The sequence below is a fragment of the Tremella mesenterica genome (genome assembly GCF_000271645.1).
Source record: "Tremella mesenterica DSM 1558 unplaced genomic scaffold TREMEscaffold_12, whole genome shotgun sequence".
Taxonomy (NCBI): domain Eukaryota; kingdom Fungi; phylum Basidiomycota; class Tremellomycetes; order Tremellales; family Tremellaceae; genus Tremella; species Tremella mesenterica.
In genome coordinates this window covers 984,255-1,001,142 of record NW_006711236.1, presented here as the reverse complement: position 1 = coordinate 1,001,142, position 16,888 = coordinate 984,255, and the positions used below count along the sequence as shown (strand labels likewise).

The following is a 16,888-nucleotide window of genomic DNA, read 5'->3' as shown; positions in this document are numbered from 1 at the left end:
GCGATGGAAAACGGGCGATGGCTGCCACGTGCCTATTTGACAGGTAGGTATGCAACGGATCCGAATGGAAGCATGTTAGGCCTGAGAAACAACAAGTTGGCAACACTTCTCATATCCTGGATCCAATCCGGTCAAGCCCATTAAAACCTCTCAATCATTGTCCCCTGCAGGTAATGGGACATCACTGACAGCTGCATGAATAGTTAAACATGCACCAAATCACTGACTATGTACAGCCAATTAGCTTGCAGGTAAAACCTCACCCACAGCTTAAGGTGGTACACACTTGACCTGTGAGGAGAGAGGTATGAGGAGATGTATTCTGGTGACTTCCTGGTCAGTTCTCCTGGATTGTTGCCTAGCTGCGAGGGATAGATTTTGCCCCCATAGCTTAGAAGCAGTGCATCTAGAATATTGCCTGTTATAACTGCATAGAAGGGTTGGGTTACCTGTAGAGGGGAGAGGGGTAGCTTATGGAAGGAATGCATGGATCTCGCATGTCAACCATGTGTCTGCCATGTGGAAATCACTGATTTCCCTGTGATTTCCCTTGATGATCAGCTGGGAAACCCTTCCAGGCACTTACGTAGAATTTACGCAGAAAAACCCTGAATCACCCCCAGTAGATTTGCGGGGCTGACGCCCGCAAAAACGCGTTTAGAACCACGTGACGTGTGGCACTAGCGCCCTGCGCCCTGCAAGAGGCACTCATAGAAGCTGTACACATAGTTACTTGGACAGTGTATGTAGTAGACTAAGTGTTGATGATTCATACCCATGTCTGTCTTGATGAAAGCACAAGGACGGATCTATTCCCAAACAGCCACGCATCTCACCTCGACGCTCTCCCTCGCAGCGCCTTGTTCCCCATCTACCCAATCCTGTTCCCCTACTTGTCCCGCCACATGACCGCAATACAAAGCGCTACCGTCTTCTCCTTGCGCCGTGTCATAACATTTGAGAAGCAATACCTCATCTGGCATTTGATGTCGGATATACGCCCACTGTTGCGATGGGGAATGATGAATGTCATGTCCGAATCCGTATTGCGAGGCGTGAGTTCCGAGGTCTTGTGGAGTGAGGGTCGGGTAAGGGCAGACGAAGAGAGGGGCATTGGTGACGGGTCCTGGAGTGTCATCGTACTGTACTTCCAAATCCTATTTGAAACATTTGTTCCGCTTTGACAATCACCGACGGATCAAGTTCGTGGCAATTTCCCCAATCCCTGACAGATAGTCCTGATGAAAGATATGTGTGTGAGCAGAAGAAACAAAGTGTGTCTCGTCGTTGGGCAGGTTTGACTCCTCCTGCTTTATCGCTCACCAAGCACAGTACATTACCATACTGCTCAGATGCGGGGAGGCTATGGACAGAATAAGAGTCTATCACTCACCATGAAGAGGTCTCCAGAGATTGACGATCATCGCCCTTTTCACCTCGTCTGCTGATCTTCCCATTGCCTTGCCGCAGAGTTCTTTGCCCCATTGCTGATCGTCAGCACAATCGTGTCTCAGACAAGGTATCTGTGACGGGACAACCCATCGACGAGGTGTTAGAAGTGAGGGTGATGACGAATGCTCAATCGTGAATGAGACACTCACAGCGTTCTGATCCACATGAGCGACAGAGGCGACAGGTTGAACCCTTGTAGTAGGAACGAAGCCCTTCTCTGGACCTTGTTGCTTGGGTACAAGCTTCTGTGGCATACCGACTTGGTTCTTCCTGACGACCGAATTCCACGCGATGACGTATGAACATCCTAGCCATTCTTTCATTGCTCTGGATATTAGTGCTCTTCGCCATAACTTGTATGGGACATTCGTGTGTCTCTTTGACTTTTCGTCCATCCAAGAATGTGGTTTGAATGAGACGTAGACAGCAAATGAGTTCCGGACTTAAGGTCAGGCGATTCGAAAGTTAAGCGTCGGGATAGTCCGTCATGAGTCGAGATGTTGGGAAGAAGATGAACATGAAAAGGAAAGAACACTCACGCAGCAGTCTCCTCAAGATACCTCTCCGTCCCATCTTCCTTAGGCAACTCGTCCACCCACTCACTCTTATGTCTCGCAGCTGCATAACCTTTCTCCTTCAACTGTTCTCCCGGAGTTTGCTCCCCATCCAAAGTCGGACGAAGATCGGTTACTGAAAGACGTACCGTCTCCGTCGGTCTTTCGCTCGGAGGAGGGAAAGTCAAATAGATAGATTCGTCATGGTCCAAGGCGGAGGTGGGTAAGGTGAAAGTGATCAGAGCAGAGAGGTTTTCAGTCGGTGCGGGCATGTTTCTTGGTGTCACTTTTTCTTCAACTTCACTATCAATTCTGATCGATGTTCTTTCACGACAGTCGTTGAGTCACTAGTAGGCCTGCTACTGTCTCGAGGTTGGTAGTTGTTTCTCAACTTTTGAACATAATTTAGAACTGTCACTCCCTAGGTATGCGTACCCCTCAATCCTCGGAATGAAAACTGACACCAGGTCAAAGCCGAAAGTAACAAGCATAGATCAGAGAAGATCCGGTCACATCGTATCTCCTATTTCGCCCATTTGGTTCCTGGCTGGTTCGCACTTGCCGAGTCCGCTTCTTCCAGGCGTGCAAGCTGCATGGCTGCCCAATCAAATACAGTAGTTAGATTTCTTCTTCCCAGCTTAGGGTACCAGGGTCACCAAGGGCACTAAAGGGTTAGTAATATTGGCCTGGATGCTAGATGGCTCTGCTGAAGGACAATTCCAAAGTGTTCGTGCTCACGGTACCCCGGTGTACGGTGCGGTACATGACGGGCGCGGCTGTCGGATCTCGGAGGAATCGGACATGTGCGATCGGGAGATAAGGAAAAGAAAAAGTGAAAAGTCACCATGTGATTCTTCGGCTCTACGTCTCCCTTGGACAACTTTTTTCTCTTGCTCTTCTCTCGCCCTCCTGCTCACTTCCCCTTCGGATCTTGATCACTGGCGTTGACTTGTCACTGAACACATGGCTGACTACTACATCCAAAGGGACGCTTAGGGTGAACTCAGGACCCTTCGTGAAGAGACGTTCCCCTCCCCCCTCCCCCCTCTGTTACTGTAGTAGCAAGGGTCCAACCGCAAGGGTAATCCTACCACGAGTTCTTATCTATCAATTCGCTATCTCATCTCCGATCAGAGTGGACCAAGTAGGATACCTAAGCATGAAATGACTGACCAGTAAAAGAAAATCCAAAATGTCGTACTCTTGACCGAATCCATACTGACCTTCTCTTCGCTTAAAAGGTAATCAATCACCTCTTCCCAACGATCATCCGATTTCTTGAAGGGACGAGGGTGGGTGATAGAAAGCTACATAGAACATCTGACAACGAATCAAGAAGACAAGACATTTAGTTCATAATATCAAGGGACGAGGGCGGGCAACTTTACTACTAAAATGGTCAGTTTCAAATTACCGAAACTCGAGGTGGGAGGCTCAGAAGGGCGTGAGAGAGTGTTAGAGAATGATGATTTGTTACCTGTCCCATTTGAGAATCGGTGGGTTTATTTTCTTTCCTTCTAATCACCCCTTGGACATCTCTCCGCTCCGTCTCGGCAGCAGTCTTGACCGGCATTTCTACTCACAGTATTGCTCTTTCCATCTCACCGTGTCGTCCTTCCCATCAATCCGTCGTCCTAATGATACCCTTTCATCGAGCTGAAATCATGAAAGACGGATGCGTACTGAGGTGACCTACGAATGCTGACTCTCAGAACATGGGGATTTTGGACGTTCACCATTTTCTGGTTCTCCGCCGTCGGGTCAGTCGTCTTTTTCCACTGTGCCCGACTTCATCAAGGTCTGACCAATCAGAACAGTTGCCAACTGGCTTGGAGGTGGTAGTTTCCTCACTGTAAGTTTCTTTGCTCTCAAGTGATTGTCACTGACAATCAGTATGGTATATGTATGTCTTCACAGGGTACCGAGAAAAGAGACTGACGAACTAGCCGTATGGGACGGTATACTGTGTCAGTTCTTTGGATATCTATTGATCTCATTCTTCATGGTCATTAATGGACGTGCTGGATCTGTATATCATGTGAGTTTGTGATACATCTCCACTTCCCTCCGTACCCCTCATCCTTCTTTTTTCTCATCTCCATACCCTTCACATGGCTCAATTCTGTCGGGAATGGTAGAAAGTGAATCAGCTAATCTACCTAGATATCATACCCCGTCTACTGTCGTTCTTCTTTCGGAGTCTACGGAGCCTACTGGCCAATTCTCAACCGCGCTCTCTCCGCCTGCGTATGGAACGGTGTCAACACAGTCACCGGTGGTCAATGTATATCAATCCTACTCCATTCCATATTCCCTTCCTTCGCCAGGATCAAAAACCACATGCCATCAAATTCCGCTCTCACCAGCGCAGACATGATTGGTTTTTTCATCTTTTGGTTCCTCACCGCTGCGGCATGTTTCGTGTCGATCCCGAAATTCCCTTGGTTGATCAAGGGCAAGCTAGTTGCTTATTTCCTGAGTTCCGTGGGGATGTTAGCTATGGCTCTTCATGCAGCCGGAGGAGTCGGGGACACTTTGACGGCAAAAGCAACGGTTCATGGAAGTACGAAAGCTTGGCTCATTGTGAGATTCACTTTGTTGGCTGCGGCGGGTTGTTCTACTTTTGCTAGTAACGCTGCGGATTGGCAGAGGAATGCTACCAAACCGAATGGTGAGTGTTGGCTTGTTTCTTTCCTCTAGTGTTTTGATTTTATTGTATTCATGAGTTGCTTTGGACATGATCATGTCTCTGTCATCGCGATGGAACTGGTCCTAGAGTCTACTGACCGGTGATTTCCAGCGTCAAGTATGGAAGTATGGGAAGAGACTGATGATTAGACCCAATCTTCGGTCAAGTTTTCGGTTTCCCCATGTCCAACGTGAGTTTCTTACCCCTCCATCTCGCCTCTCCACTCTTTGTCAAAAGCGTCCAGGGGAGGATCTTCTACCAAACAAGTGCAGCTGACCCCTGCCTCCGTGAATGAAGATACAACCAGCTGACACCAAGTTCATCACCACCCTCATCGGAATGATAGTAGCTGCCTCTTCCACCCGAGTTTATCCTACTCTCATCTGGAACCCTCTCACATATCTCTCTAATATCCTCAGGGACAACTATGACGCTTCTCATCGAGCCGGAGCATTCTTCATCTCTCTAGGTTTCGGATACGCCGCTTTGTTCAGTTGTATCTTCGAGAATGTCCTGCCGGGTGGTAACGACATTGCTAGTTTGGCTCCAAAGTACTTGACTGTGAAAAGGGCGTTTGGTATTGTGATGATCATCACTGTTGTGTGAGTGTTTTTGTTTACAACTCGATAAACTCTATGGTTGGTGTTGATAAGAAAAAACTCTAACACACAGAATCAACCCATGGTATCTCCTTGGCTCCGCTTCAATCTTCATCACCTTTGTCTCTTCTTACCAAATCTTCCTCTTCTCCATCGCCGCCATTCTCATGTGCGATTATTACTTTGTTTCCAAGGGTCGTCTCGACCTCGCTTGGATGTACACGGCGGATAGGAGGGGACCTTATTGGTACAATTACGGTATCAATTGGAGAGCTATTGTGGCTTATTGTGTTGGTGCAGGGGTCAATTTTGCCGGATGTACGTGGTTCCTTTTCTCTTTTCCAGCTTCCCAGACTCCCTCTCCGCACTACTTCATAGAGTACACGGGACAGGTGGCTCTGTCATGATTGAGATAACTCTGAGGAAGAAGGAATTCTTGCTAATTTTCAGTCCTTCAAGCTATGGGAGCCGTACAGAAACATGACATCGCTCTCACCCATTCATATTACTTTGCATTCATCACCACTGGTGTAGCAGCAGGGGGTACATACTACCTACTCGTTCGTCTCTTTCCCCAACCTAACTACCTGTTGAACAAAGACATACCATTCCGGGAATGGAGTCAGGACGAAGTGGAGATTTACGCCGCTGGGAAAGGTAACCTTCGTGAGATCCGTGAGGCTCGTTTGGAAGCGGAAGATAAAGGGACGAGCAGTACGGGTGATGTTGAAGATGTGGATGAGAAAAAGGTTGATGGAGTGAGGACTGCTGTTTTAGAGGCGTGAGAGCAGGTGAGTAGCATGGAAACATCGTCAATTATTTAAACAACATCCACAATGAGCTTGGTTTCAGGATAGGAGGGAGAAGAAAGTATTAGGTTGTAGGTTGTAGGTTGTTTGGTTGTCTTGTCGGATAAGATGCATCTTTTGTCTCGCTTCGTCTTGCTACTCTAAGTCTCTAATCGCTTTTGCTGCCATGAAAACAGTCTGACGTCATGGCTATAGAGTTCGGCGGCGATCGGCGAAATGCCCGGAGCTAAACCGATGGGACGGTATGTAGCGGCGATGACCGCCCTACGTCATGTGGACCTTTGAGAATCGTGTCCGTTCCATCAGTTTGTCCTAGTGTCTTGCTCGCTCCACCAAAGCATGTCAGGTGAGTACGACTAGCCCTTCTCGGCCACAAGTGGGCTTCTGGCTTCTGGAGTTCTCATAAACCATCAGCCAACCCATCAATCCGCCTTGCCTTATCACCATTACGAAGTACATGTAAAGTAAAGACTTGATGTCTACTAAATAAACCACTTTTCTCTTCCTTTCTTCCTCAACGTCATAATTCAACTTTCCTTCTCACCTTCTCACGCAAACGGCTTACCTAAATCCACCGCTTTACGACCGACGGCCGACGACTCGGACTCACTGCCTCTACCCTCGACCATTTGTAAGTTTTACGTTTCACTCTCACAACGCGGGGAATTGCGGGGTAACGGGTAAGCGGGGTCAAGTGAACAGTTGAAGAGTGACGACGGTGACGACATTGTCTAGACACCTACGACGATCCCCCCTTCCACTGTCTCTCTACGTCAACGGCCGAGAGATCAAACCCACAAGGTCGCCGAGCACTGCAACGTAAGAAAGATGCCTTATGTATCACCTCTTTCTCTTTCAATCTCTTCCTTCCCTTCCCTCGATTCTCATCTTTTACCCTTGAACCCTATCCTTCCTTCTGATCAACCAAGGGAACAAGAATCAACATTCGCATCGGACAACAACAAAGAACAAGAAGAAGAAAAAGAAAACGAAGAAGAAAAGAAAGGAATTCATATGACCATGTCGATCTTTCCTCCACAACTCGCCACCCTCCCTCACATGTCCAACCAAGATAGAGAAGATGATTTGACACCTCGTCCCACTCCAAACCTTCCAGAAGGGTTGGCATCATTATCATTGAACTCTCCTTTCCCTTATACACCCATGGGGGGACCGGTGGCTGGTGGGAGTGGCGTCGATAACGGTGGTGCGTCTGGGATGAATCGAGCTGGTGGTGGTGAAGATGTTACACATGGGTTGAAGGGTATCCCACGAACACTTCCAGAGCAGGATCAAGTTAAACGACCTCTTGGAGAGGTTGGAAACATACCAAAGTTGGCTGGAGGTCTTGATGCACATGAAACAAGGACAGACAAAGTCGATGGGGGTGGAAAACCGTTTGTTTCCGCTGTCAACATTAACATTGGGAAGGATGATAGAGGGAAGGAGAGAGATGTGAAGGGTGTGGAGGGGAGGAAGACTGGGCAACATGGATCACCAGAGCACATCGATACATCATCACCACTCGTCGATGACCACGATGACACTATCAGAGAAATGGATGAGATGGAAGTTCCAGGATTATCCATCACACCAAGCACCACAGCATCATCAATCAGTATAGTCTCACCCTCTCTATCTAGCGAAGAAGATTCACCAAAGGGAGATAGAAAAAATGCCGGCTCACCAACTACTAGCGTCGAAGCGGATGATTGGGATGATAGACTGAGGAAGTATACTTGGGGTTTGTATAATCATACGGTGGGTTTGAGCGACAACACACATATCCTTCTATGACATTACCCTTTTATCCCTAGTCACATTTCTTTTTCTTTTCCCTTTAGAGCTCTCTAGACTGGCTCTCCACATTCCCTTCCTACGTCATACTCAACCCATCAACCCTTCCCACCCGTCCGCTCCAAGCTCACTTCCTTGCAAAGGTCTCAAAAGCCTTCGAACGTGGTGTGGGGCGAGAACGCAGGAGTATACATGACATTTTAGTCCCCGCTGATATTCAGCTAAACCAATTTCGAGAAGCCAAGCAGCGTGGAGGTAGTCGAAAGAATTCTCCGATTGCAGAGAATATACCTCAATTTGGACATAAAGAAAGTGGAAGTGAGTGATTCCTCTTTTTCTCTCGTTCTCTCCTGTAGATCACTGCTGTTTTGACTGTTTTTCTTTCAGCGCCTCCCTCATACTCCACACGACTCGTACGGATTCTTCGGTCTAGTCATTTCTTCCCCCTCTCTTCTCATCATCATCTTCCTGATGATCTTCTTCGGAACGTCTGCGGTTTCCTCAAGGCATCACACCCTTTTCACGACAATATCTCCCGCGGCGGATCTTCACAATGTTGATATTCAAATCTAACAAACAGTGCAAAAGATGGCTGCGCAAAAACGTCTTGCCAGACAACTCAATTCATGACCTGATAAATCTCCTCGACGAGTATCATTGGCAACATGTCTCACTCTTTATCCAACTTGGTCACAAGCAGCCTCACTCTGTCGGCTATCGCAAATTCTGTCTCCTCCTTCACTCAGTGTCCAAATCCTTCCCTCACGTTGACATTCATTGTACATAGCTCTTCGTTCTCCATTGGTCCAACTCTTTGATCTCACACCACAAACCACAACCCATGATCCAACCTACTATACCTAGGCATCGTCATTGCACATAGTGTCAGTTTTTACATTTGTATCGAATAGTCCATGCATCGAGAACCAGTCTCAAGTTGATAATTGCTAGCTGGCCACCTGCTTCTTCACTATGAAATCTATACTTCACATGCTCACATAAGTGTCGATTCACAGGTATATCCCCTTCCCACCCTTGCCCGCTGATCAGCCGCTTGTCGCTGAGCCACCCACACGATCATACTTATCTTTCGTTCCTGATCCTCTTTGACTATCCTGGAATTCGTGGTCGAAACCCCCCAAAGACACGGGCAAGACTTGATTGATCAATACTGACCATTGTCCCGTCTACGACGTCTCTTCATACCGCGTTTACGTCCACATGACCCTTTGGAAATGGCCGAGGAAGAAGAAGAAGGTACCGCCACAAGAGTTTCACCACCTCCAGGGTTTGTCGATTTAGACATTGACGATTTTGATGGTGTCGAGGTGGATGTGATAGAAGAAGATGTGGGTTTCGATATCGATGCGGCGGATGAACTGCCAGAACCATTAGATCCACCAGAAATGCTAGAAACGCCAGAAGCGGGAGCTGAAGATATCGAAGATGTAGAAGAAGAAGGAGAAGTTGCAGAGTTCGGTGGAGAAGAAGAACCGACAGAAGTTGAACAAGCGGCAGAATCAAGTGAACAACCATCGGTATATGTCGGAGCTGGAGAATTCAATTTTACAGTTTCGACGTAATTCGGTATAGAAGTTTTCGGTGTTGAACCTCCCCATTCTGCGTTATTTCCAGGTAATTTCGATAAAGGACCGATGACGTCCTATCGTGTCAGCATCAACTTTTCTCTTTGCAGAATTGAAGTTTAATAGATTCTTTTCCTACTTTTGACTTTTGACTTTTCACACTTTTCTCTTTGGAAGGGTGATAGATCAAAGGTCAGAACTTGGTTTTTGAGGGAGAGATAAAAGGGATCTTCATAATTGACGGTTGGACGCTTCTGTGCATGTGACATGGAAGATGATTCACTCGCAGATTGGGTTCTGGGGAAGGAACATGAGGTGGTATAGTGAGGCAGATAAAACGAAAATGAAGTGGTGGGGCGTTTCTTGTAGAAAGGAAACGTGGTTCCGTAAAAGGCCAAGATTAGAGTAGGAAATGTATATTTTGTCATGAGATATAATCCGCAGTAAAACATAAACCGTATCCAGAATATTCAAAACGAATAAACAGAGTGAGAAGTAGAGAGATAGATAGATAGATGGATAGGTGATATTGGAGAAAGTACTAGTAAGACACAGAGACGAAGACAGAGAAAGAAACATTCCAAAACTCACCTCATCCACCCAATTCTTATCAACAACACAATCACCTCCATTACTTTGTAAATGTGACGCCAAAGGTGGACATTTATTTAGTCCGAATTCCACCGCGCAATTTTCACCGGCATCGAAGATAGTTTGCATGTAACCATCTGGCCAACCCATTGTGAAATCCGCATGGAAGGAATAACCGACTGTATCACCTGTTGCCCAGACGCCTGATGTCAGTGATATTCGAGTTCTACGTTTTTGGTCATTACATTGCCTTGATCAATGGTATGTTTTCGTTGAGCAACTTTGGGATACTTGTTGGGGTGTGTCATGAGAAAAGTGGGGCAGAATGGAAGACCTGCAAAAATTGATGTTCGGGATTAATGGATACTGTAGAGCAGACGGATGAATTGTTTTGTGATGGTATCTGAGTCAAGTCGGGGAGAAGGCGAAGAGATAGGCTTTGGGAGTACCGCTGGACGAGGATTCCACAGCGAGTATTTGCGTTTCAGGATATAGAGGAAGAAGGAAGAAGGAAGATTTAGGAGTATCAACTCACGAGCACCAGGTTCATACTCGAAGTCGTCCTTCTGAATCAGCATCGCCGATGCTACAAAATGAAGAAACAAACCTCGTAATGCCATTCATAGAATACTGTCATCAGCTACGTCCTTTTCATCACTACAATGCCCGTCAAACTGGATCACTCTTTCATCGCAATCACTTTGGAGTATGAAATGGGGTATTTTGACAGAATTTGTTAACGGGATGAGAAAAAAACACTCACGGGACATAATCCGTTTAGGATGACTATCAGGACATTTCCCACCTCCGTTGTACATCCCTTCTGAGCTGAAAGCTACGTGGGCGCTGGAGATAAGCTCAACGAATCCCCTCCAGGTGGTTATACGTCGCACACGCCTCCACGTCTCCATTGACGATCACATCACACCGGTTTCACGTGGAACGAGAACAAGGTTTTAGGGATCAGTCGGTGAAAGCTTACCTATTAGGAAGCCAGTTATTGATTCCGTCCCAACAATGAGGAAAGAAAGCTTGTGCTCGGAGGTTGCTTGGACAACTTTGAGTTGGGAAATCTAAGAAATGTAAGCGATATACCCCCAAAACATCACCCCGGTGGCCCTTCACCGCACACCAACGCCACGGCTTTGTGACATTTCGATCGGCAAGAAGATTCGTGATCTTACCGTTCCAAGCTGATGATGAAAAAGGTGATAACAATGAAGTGAAATGAGGTTTGCCACACCATCTGAGATCGAAGTTTGATGGTCTTAACTACTCACCAGGCGTCTCAGGTCCACTGACTCCTAAACAAGCATAACTGATAGCTGCGTTGGTAGGATCACTCTCGTTGTACGTCTGTCGATTGGGATCGCCAACTAACATTCTGAACCCAGGAGGGAAAGGAACGACCGTTTCCCCATCTGCTTTCCGGGTCTGTCATCAGTATCGAATATCTTGCGCGATATATCTTACGCAGTGGTATCGCTATTCAAGGACTGGTTCCTGGCAAATGTCAGGTAGTCCAGGTAATGCGGAGAAGAGTTTCAACGAATGAGAGTCGCCACCTTCAAGGATGACCTGGTGTTTGAAGGAAAGATTGGGGAGTAGACATCGTGGGAATGCCGTAAGGATACTAGCAAGATATCAAGCAAAAGAAGTTGAACCCACGAGATAATACGTATTAGCATATGTCAACTTGACCAACGAAACGGTCCCATTAGGATGATTACGATATAACTGTGGTGCCCAATAATTGGATTTATCAATCGCGACGTTGGCTGATGTACATCTTGATGTTAATTGTCTTTCCCCTTGTGGTTGGTCGTCCAACATCCTCACTCGGAAGACATAAACTCACTTTGCTTGTTGTGAAGCGGCATAATCGTACACCGGTCCGAATGCTGATCCTCCGACTACCTGATGGGCTGTTTGTGAGTGGGGTCCTACTGCTTCTCTTCGCAGCAGTAAGCATTTTCTGCGTCGCGTATTAGAGCATACGAGAATGAGAATCTGTTTTGATTCCGAATTGCGAGGGGAAAGTAGGTTTTGAGGAATGATCCGGGCCAGGGGCAAGAGAATTGATAACACTCACTATGGCCAGAAATCCCAGCAGGAGATACGATAGGATCTAATCTAACGGAAGTCAGAGGAGCGTGCGAAACGACCCAAAATCTGTTCGTTAGAACTTGTCGGTTTTCCCCTTCCATACCACAGTGTATAGAAACGGCTTCTCTAAAACTCGGGGTTATGTCTTTTCTTATATTCCACCACCCAAGCTATGTCTGTACACACACCCAGTCCTCATTCCGTATTCTTTGAGACCGCATTGAGGAGTTGAGACACCACCTCCGGGTAGTACGAGGATAGTACGAAGAGATTCAAAGATTACTCACGGATCAGTTCCTACTCCATAAGGCCCAGCATCTGCTTTCACCGCCAAAGCCCCGTACAGAGTCCCAAACAACAACTTGACCAACATTTTCACCGAAACCCTGTGTGTTTGGAATACCGTCCTATTCTCTTTGACCGACTATCGTTTTGATATCGTGGAAAATTCAGTGATCCAGTCACTGACCACCTCCAGCTGTAATGGAGAAGCTTCAAGCTAAAGAACGTATGTAAAATGAGTGTGATGAGTCAAGATCAGAAAAAAGTACTCGTAAACTCCAATCTCAATCTCATACCCCCTCTCATTCAATTCGTTCTTACAGATGTCATCCCTGATCAATCCTGTGGAGGCGGATCATGGAGGACCCAGGCCTTCAGCCCTGATATCGATAAAGCTCCCTTGAGTGTAGAGCGTAAATCGGGGGGAGATTGACCAGAACTTTCAAAGGATGTTAATGCGTTTCATGTACGTTTTGTGTCTGCCGTCAGAGAGAGTCAATGCGGTGAGGCTTTGAGTGAAGTGACGTGCAAGGCATGAGAGGAAAGGTAGGGAGGAGGACTGATTGAGATAGACGGAGGGGAGGATGAAACGGGGTGGTGTTGGTGATTTGTGGAGGTTCTTGTTGTTCGTGTTTGTTGCTCGTGCGTTTCTGCTGCATGCTGCCACTTACTTGCCGTTTCTATATGTATGATATTGTGAAGGATGGATGACCCGGGAGTCGCTGTCCACTTTCATCTTGCTGGGTGGACCCCGACCGAGGGTACGCTGTAAGCTGATACGTGCATGGTGCATGGTAAGTTAAGTGTTGGTGGCGTGCAAGGGTTATTAAGGCAAGGATGAACTTTGAGGTCACTGGTAGATACGCTTACTGGACTTTGTAGACACTCACCTGTTCTAGCTTGTACAACGCCGAAGCGACTAGCAGCTAGCAGCTTTGTCAACTCGACGTCATGACATCCACCTCCACCTCGTCATACCTCGTATTATACACAACGGAGTGACGTTGCTAGAAGACGCCGGTTGAATCAGCTGTGAGATGAGTGAGAACCGCCGGGAATCCGTTACCCAATCCGGCAATTTTCTCTTTTTCCATCTCACACCTTTCTCCCCTTTCTCACCATGTTCAACACGTATGAGATGACCAACCAACTCCCACCTTTCACGTCTATATGTCATCTCCACTCTGCGAGTAGTCAATCTGAAAGAGATAAATACCTATTCTACTCACCCACTCTTTCATCCGATTCATAACAGACACAATCAACATATTCACCATTCCCATCATTCCATCCTACCGCTTCATCTTACTTGCTGTATCACTAGCAATCATAGCTACTCTACTTCGAACCTTTACTTCTATACGTCCTTCATTCAACATCAACTCGAACTTGAACAAACTCGGCGTGAGGAAATTATCCGATATGGCTATAGGTGCTCAAACCGCCCCGGCGAAGATGCAGTTCCGCTTTAGGGCTTCAGAAGAAAGAGGAGGTGATGATCATGGTTGGTTAAAGACCTTCCACACCTTTTCCTTTGCGGATTATTACGATCGAGATTTCGTTCAGTATGGACCGTTGAGGGTCATCAATGAGGATAGGGTATTTGTGAGTGTTCTTCCCTAACCTCTTCCTCTGCTGTAGTACACCGTTAAGTATATCACCCACCTCATCCCCACCTCCTACATCGCGACGGTGTTTGGAACTCTCACTTCGCTCCCGATCGTCCGAGAGGAGGAAGGGTAGTGACAAGCAACCCTGGTAGAAGGGACTCGTTAATATACCCAACGATGAAAAGTGACACCACTAACCCTCAGCCCGGTCAAGGCTTCCCCTTCCATCGTCATCAAGAAGCCGAAATCTTTTCCTATATCCTCTCTGGCGAATTATCTCACAAAGATACCATGGGAAATGTCGAAACTATGAAAAGAGGAGACGTTCAAATGACTTCTGGTGGTACTGGAATCGCTCATTCGGAATACAACGATCATCCAAAGTAAGTTTGATCATCTCCTTTTCCAAATCAATTCAGCTTTTACTGACTTCTCAGCAAAGAAGTTCATTTCTTACAAATCTGGGCTCGTCCATCTCAACGTGCATTAAAACCTCAATATTACACACGTCACTTTACCGACGCCGATAAGAAAGATAAATTCGCACATATCGTCGCTCCGGTAGGATACGAAACTGTTAAAGATGTCAGAGAAGCCGATGGTCCAACTCCTGTACATGCTCCATTACACTTTTTCACTTCTTTATTATCACCGAAAGCCGATCCTGTGACACATACTGTATTACCCAGGTTCAACCCTGTCGAAGGGTCAACGGATAAACTGGTGTATCTTCAAGTGGTACAGTCATCGGGATATTCGATCGAAGCTTCGAAGAAAGATGGAAGTGGAGCTTTGATAAAAGTTATCGGTAATAATGGACAGGAGACGATTTTAGGTGAAGGGGATGGTGTGTTTGTGGATGGAGCAGTGGAAGGTGATGTGGTGAAGGTTGAGAACATCGGGGAGAAAGTGGCAGAAGTCATCTTGTTCGACATGGACGCTTAGTCGGACAGCGATACAGCGACTCGATATGATCCTTTGCGTAGTTCCTCATTTATCAACCTCACAATGTCACATTATCGTACCCGGATCCCCCTCAACCCTTAGAAATCGAGTTTCCCTCCCATCTCTGTCACGTCTTTCCGTAGATATCAACAATGTCAGTAGTGTATATCAGTAGATTACATGTATCATAATGCTTTTTCAAATGCTTTCAAACATGGGTGTCATATAAAGCACAGCAGGACTGCGTATTACTTACATGCCACTATGGCCCATGGCGCTGTAGCAGTGAGTAGTACATAGCCACGTTTGTGGGTTGGTGGCTGTTCCGTCGGAAACAGTGGAGGCGATGACGTCACTCTACGGGGTTTCGGCAATTTTGAATCTATTCTGGCTGTTGGCAGTTGCGCGATTTTCCATTGGTCCGAGCTTTTCATGGTCCAAATTAGCAGTCCTCACCTCGCGCCAAGCGAACAAGCTACGATCGCAACATACGGCGTATTTACGCCCCTCTCACTTTTCTCCCGCCAAACGGTGAAAAGCCAAGGTGCGAGTGGGAGAAAAAGAGATTGGTCTTATTGTATCCCCCCACTTTACATTTCCACTCTTTCAGGGTCAAGTCATTCTTTTGCTTACACCACCAACCGACCGGACGAAAGAACGAACGACCTTTGGCCACATCTATTTAGAGTAAGACGAAAAACATCTCATTCAGAACCAAGGCTTTTGAGCTCGTCGAAAGCTGTTGCCTGCGTTGCCTTTGGCTCGCATAAGGCTTCAGCGTCGAGGTTTTATCAGTGATAAGAAAGGTTGACAAAGACCAGAAGAGGTTTCTTCCCTTTTTCACAATCACCGATTTCGACAAAAAGGCGTGTTCTTCTTATTTGTCTGTTCTTGCGTTTTGACGACTTTGATTGGGATACAAGTTCATTTGGAAGTTGAACAATCAATCGATTGAAAGATTCAGACAAAACAATTGTTTGAACGTCTAGGATAGACTCAAAAGTGCTTAGGTGCTAGGTGCTATTGTTCGACACCTGTACCAGGTCGAGACATTACCTGTGGGTCATTTTCCGCTCTCATCGCTTCTTTTCTTTCCATTTTTGACGTTTATGCTCTTATGTCCGTCTCATCTTACCACCATTTGAAGTCGAAAAGTTTTAGAAAGACCCAAGGGAAGAAGAAGCGCGAATTCAATCGCGCTACAGTATCTTCACCCACTCGCCATCTAGTCTTAACGGTGTCCGACCTAGACTCCATAGCTTATCCTCTCTCTACTATTTTAATACATCCTCCGTCGTACGTCGGTCGTCATCGTTCATCGTGACATCGTACGCGTTGCAGTCGTATCGATTGTATGGAAACACCCAGAAAAACGAATCATCGCTGACACTTTTGCTTTGCCACTTTTGACGATAAATTGATCCCAACTCGTCATTTTGTCTACCCATCAAAACATACTCAATCAATCCGATTATCATCCATTTTTCTTATCGTCCTTCGGTCATCCCTACCATTATCGCACGTTGTTCCTTCCATCTTTCCATTTCGTCTCTTGGACCTCAACTATCAACATACTCCCCAACTCGACACTCCACTCGGTCAATTCGACAACCCTCCATTCATCCACCTCCTTCCTCCTTTACAAACCACTTACCTCATCCGTCTTCCACCTCGTACAACCATTTCCCCCGCAGATTCTTACATTCTCACCAATCACTTCAATCAGACTCGACCATCGAACATCTAATCACCCTCTCTTCGTCATCAGACATCGATAATTCTTTGACCATGGCGGATTTACTATAACGAATTATTCACATTTTCGTGACAAACCTTCAGACCAGCGGCTCCTCGTATTTATGTCTGAA

The 16,888-nt window shown here is 46.5% G+C and overlaps 5 protein-coding genes across 5 annotated transcripts; 3 read left to right on the top strand and 2 right to left on the bottom strand.

The window, feature by feature from the left end:
• Positions 1 to 719: 719 nt before the first annotated feature.
• Positions 720 to 2,393, bottom strand: TREMEDRAFT_40713 (uncharacterized protein). The gene is made up of 4 exons (XM_007006967.1): positions 1,992 to 2,393; positions 1,602 to 1,779; positions 1,394 to 1,487; positions 720 to 1,126 (listed from the first exon to the last, which is right to left on the bottom strand). The coding sequence occupies exons 1-4, from the start codon at positions 2,276 to 2,278 to the stop codon at positions 810 to 812; spliced, it is 876 nt and encodes a 291-aa protein (XP_007007029.1). The 5' UTR covers positions 2,279 to 2,393; the 3' UTR covers positions 720 to 809.
• Positions 2,394 to 3,216: 823 nt separating this feature from the next.
• On the top strand, positions 3,217 to 6,238 carry TREMEDRAFT_57660 (uncharacterized protein). Its single transcript, XM_007006994.1, has 10 exons — positions 3,217 to 3,502; positions 3,719 to 3,766; positions 3,819 to 3,858; positions 3,900 to 3,909; positions 3,953 to 4,044; positions 4,170 to 4,677; positions 4,845 to 4,885; positions 5,014 to 5,297; positions 5,368 to 5,612; positions 5,745 to 6,238. Exons 1-10 carry the CDS (start codon positions 3,402 to 3,404, stop codon positions 6,077 to 6,079), a joined length of 1,704 nt encoding a protein of 567 aa, XP_007007056.1. The 5' UTR covers positions 3,217 to 3,401; the 3' UTR covers positions 6,080 to 6,238.
• A 693-nt stretch (positions 6,239 to 6,931) lies between these two features.
• On the top strand, positions 6,932 to 8,530 carry TREMEDRAFT_65016 (uncharacterized protein; the record flags this gene model as incomplete). The annotated part of the gene is made up of 3 exons (XM_007007132.1): positions 6,932 to 7,864; positions 8,122 to 8,218; positions 8,481 to 8,530. The coding sequence occupies 3 exons, from the start codon at positions 6,932 to 6,934 to the stop codon at positions 8,528 to 8,530; spliced, it is 1,080 nt and encodes a 359-aa protein (XP_007007194.1).
• Positions 8,531 to 8,674: 144 nt separating this feature from the next.
• On the bottom strand, positions 8,675 to 12,556 carry TREMEDRAFT_65015 (uncharacterized protein; the record flags this gene model as incomplete). Its single annotated transcript, XM_007007131.1, has 14 exons — positions 8,675 to 8,760; positions 8,899 to 8,953; positions 8,974 to 9,056; positions 9,077 to 9,563; positions 10,078 to 10,280; positions 10,613 to 10,640; positions 10,685 to 10,707; positions 10,841 to 10,923; positions 11,060 to 11,270; positions 11,358 to 11,511; positions 11,746 to 11,866; positions 11,936 to 12,002; positions 12,170 to 12,249; positions 12,471 to 12,556. 14 exons carry the CDS (start codon positions 12,554 to 12,556, stop codon positions 8,675 to 8,677), a joined length of 1,767 nt encoding a protein of 588 aa, XP_007007193.1.
• Positions 12,557 to 13,920: 1,364 nt separating this feature from the next.
• TREMEDRAFT_34070 (uncharacterized protein) lies at positions 13,921 to 15,020 on the top strand (the record flags this gene model as incomplete). Its single annotated transcript, XM_007006903.1, has 3 exons — positions 13,921 to 14,070; positions 14,280 to 14,458; positions 14,513 to 15,020. The coding sequence occupies 3 exons, from the start codon at positions 13,921 to 13,923 to the stop codon at positions 15,018 to 15,020; spliced, it is 837 nt and encodes a 278-aa protein (XP_007006965.1).
• Between the last annotated feature and the right edge of the window lie 1,868 nt (positions 15,021 to 16,888).

What these genes read in the sequence shown, in the direction of transcription:
- TREMEDRAFT_40713 (XM_007006967.1), bottom strand. Translation starts at nt 2,278, where the DNA reads ATGCCCGCACCGACTGAAAACCTCTCTGCTCTGATCACTTTCACCTTA. An exon ending in TATCTTGAGGAGACTGCTGC is followed by an intron (nt 1,780 to 1,991) that starts GTGAGTGTTCTT and finishes ACTAATATCCAG; the next exon opens with AGCAATGAAAGAATGGCTAG. An exon ending in CTCATGTGGATCAGAACGCT is followed by an intron (nt 1,488 to 1,601) that starts GTGAGTGTCTCA and finishes GCTGACGATCAG; the next exon opens with CAATGGGGCAAAGAACTCTG.
- TREMEDRAFT_57660 (XM_007006994.1), top strand. Translation starts at nt 3,402, where the DNA reads ATGGTCAGTTTCAAATTACCGAAACTCGAGGTGGGAGGCTCAGAAGGG. An exon ending in GTGCTGGATCTGTATATCAT is followed by an intron (nt 4,045 to 4,169) that starts GTGAGTTTGTGA and finishes TAATCTACCTAG; the next exon opens with ATATCATACCCCGTCTACTG. An exon ending in GTGATGATCATCACTGTTGT is followed by an intron (nt 5,298 to 5,367) that starts GTGAGTGTTTTT and finishes TCTAACACACAG; the next exon opens with AATCAACCCATGGTATCTCC.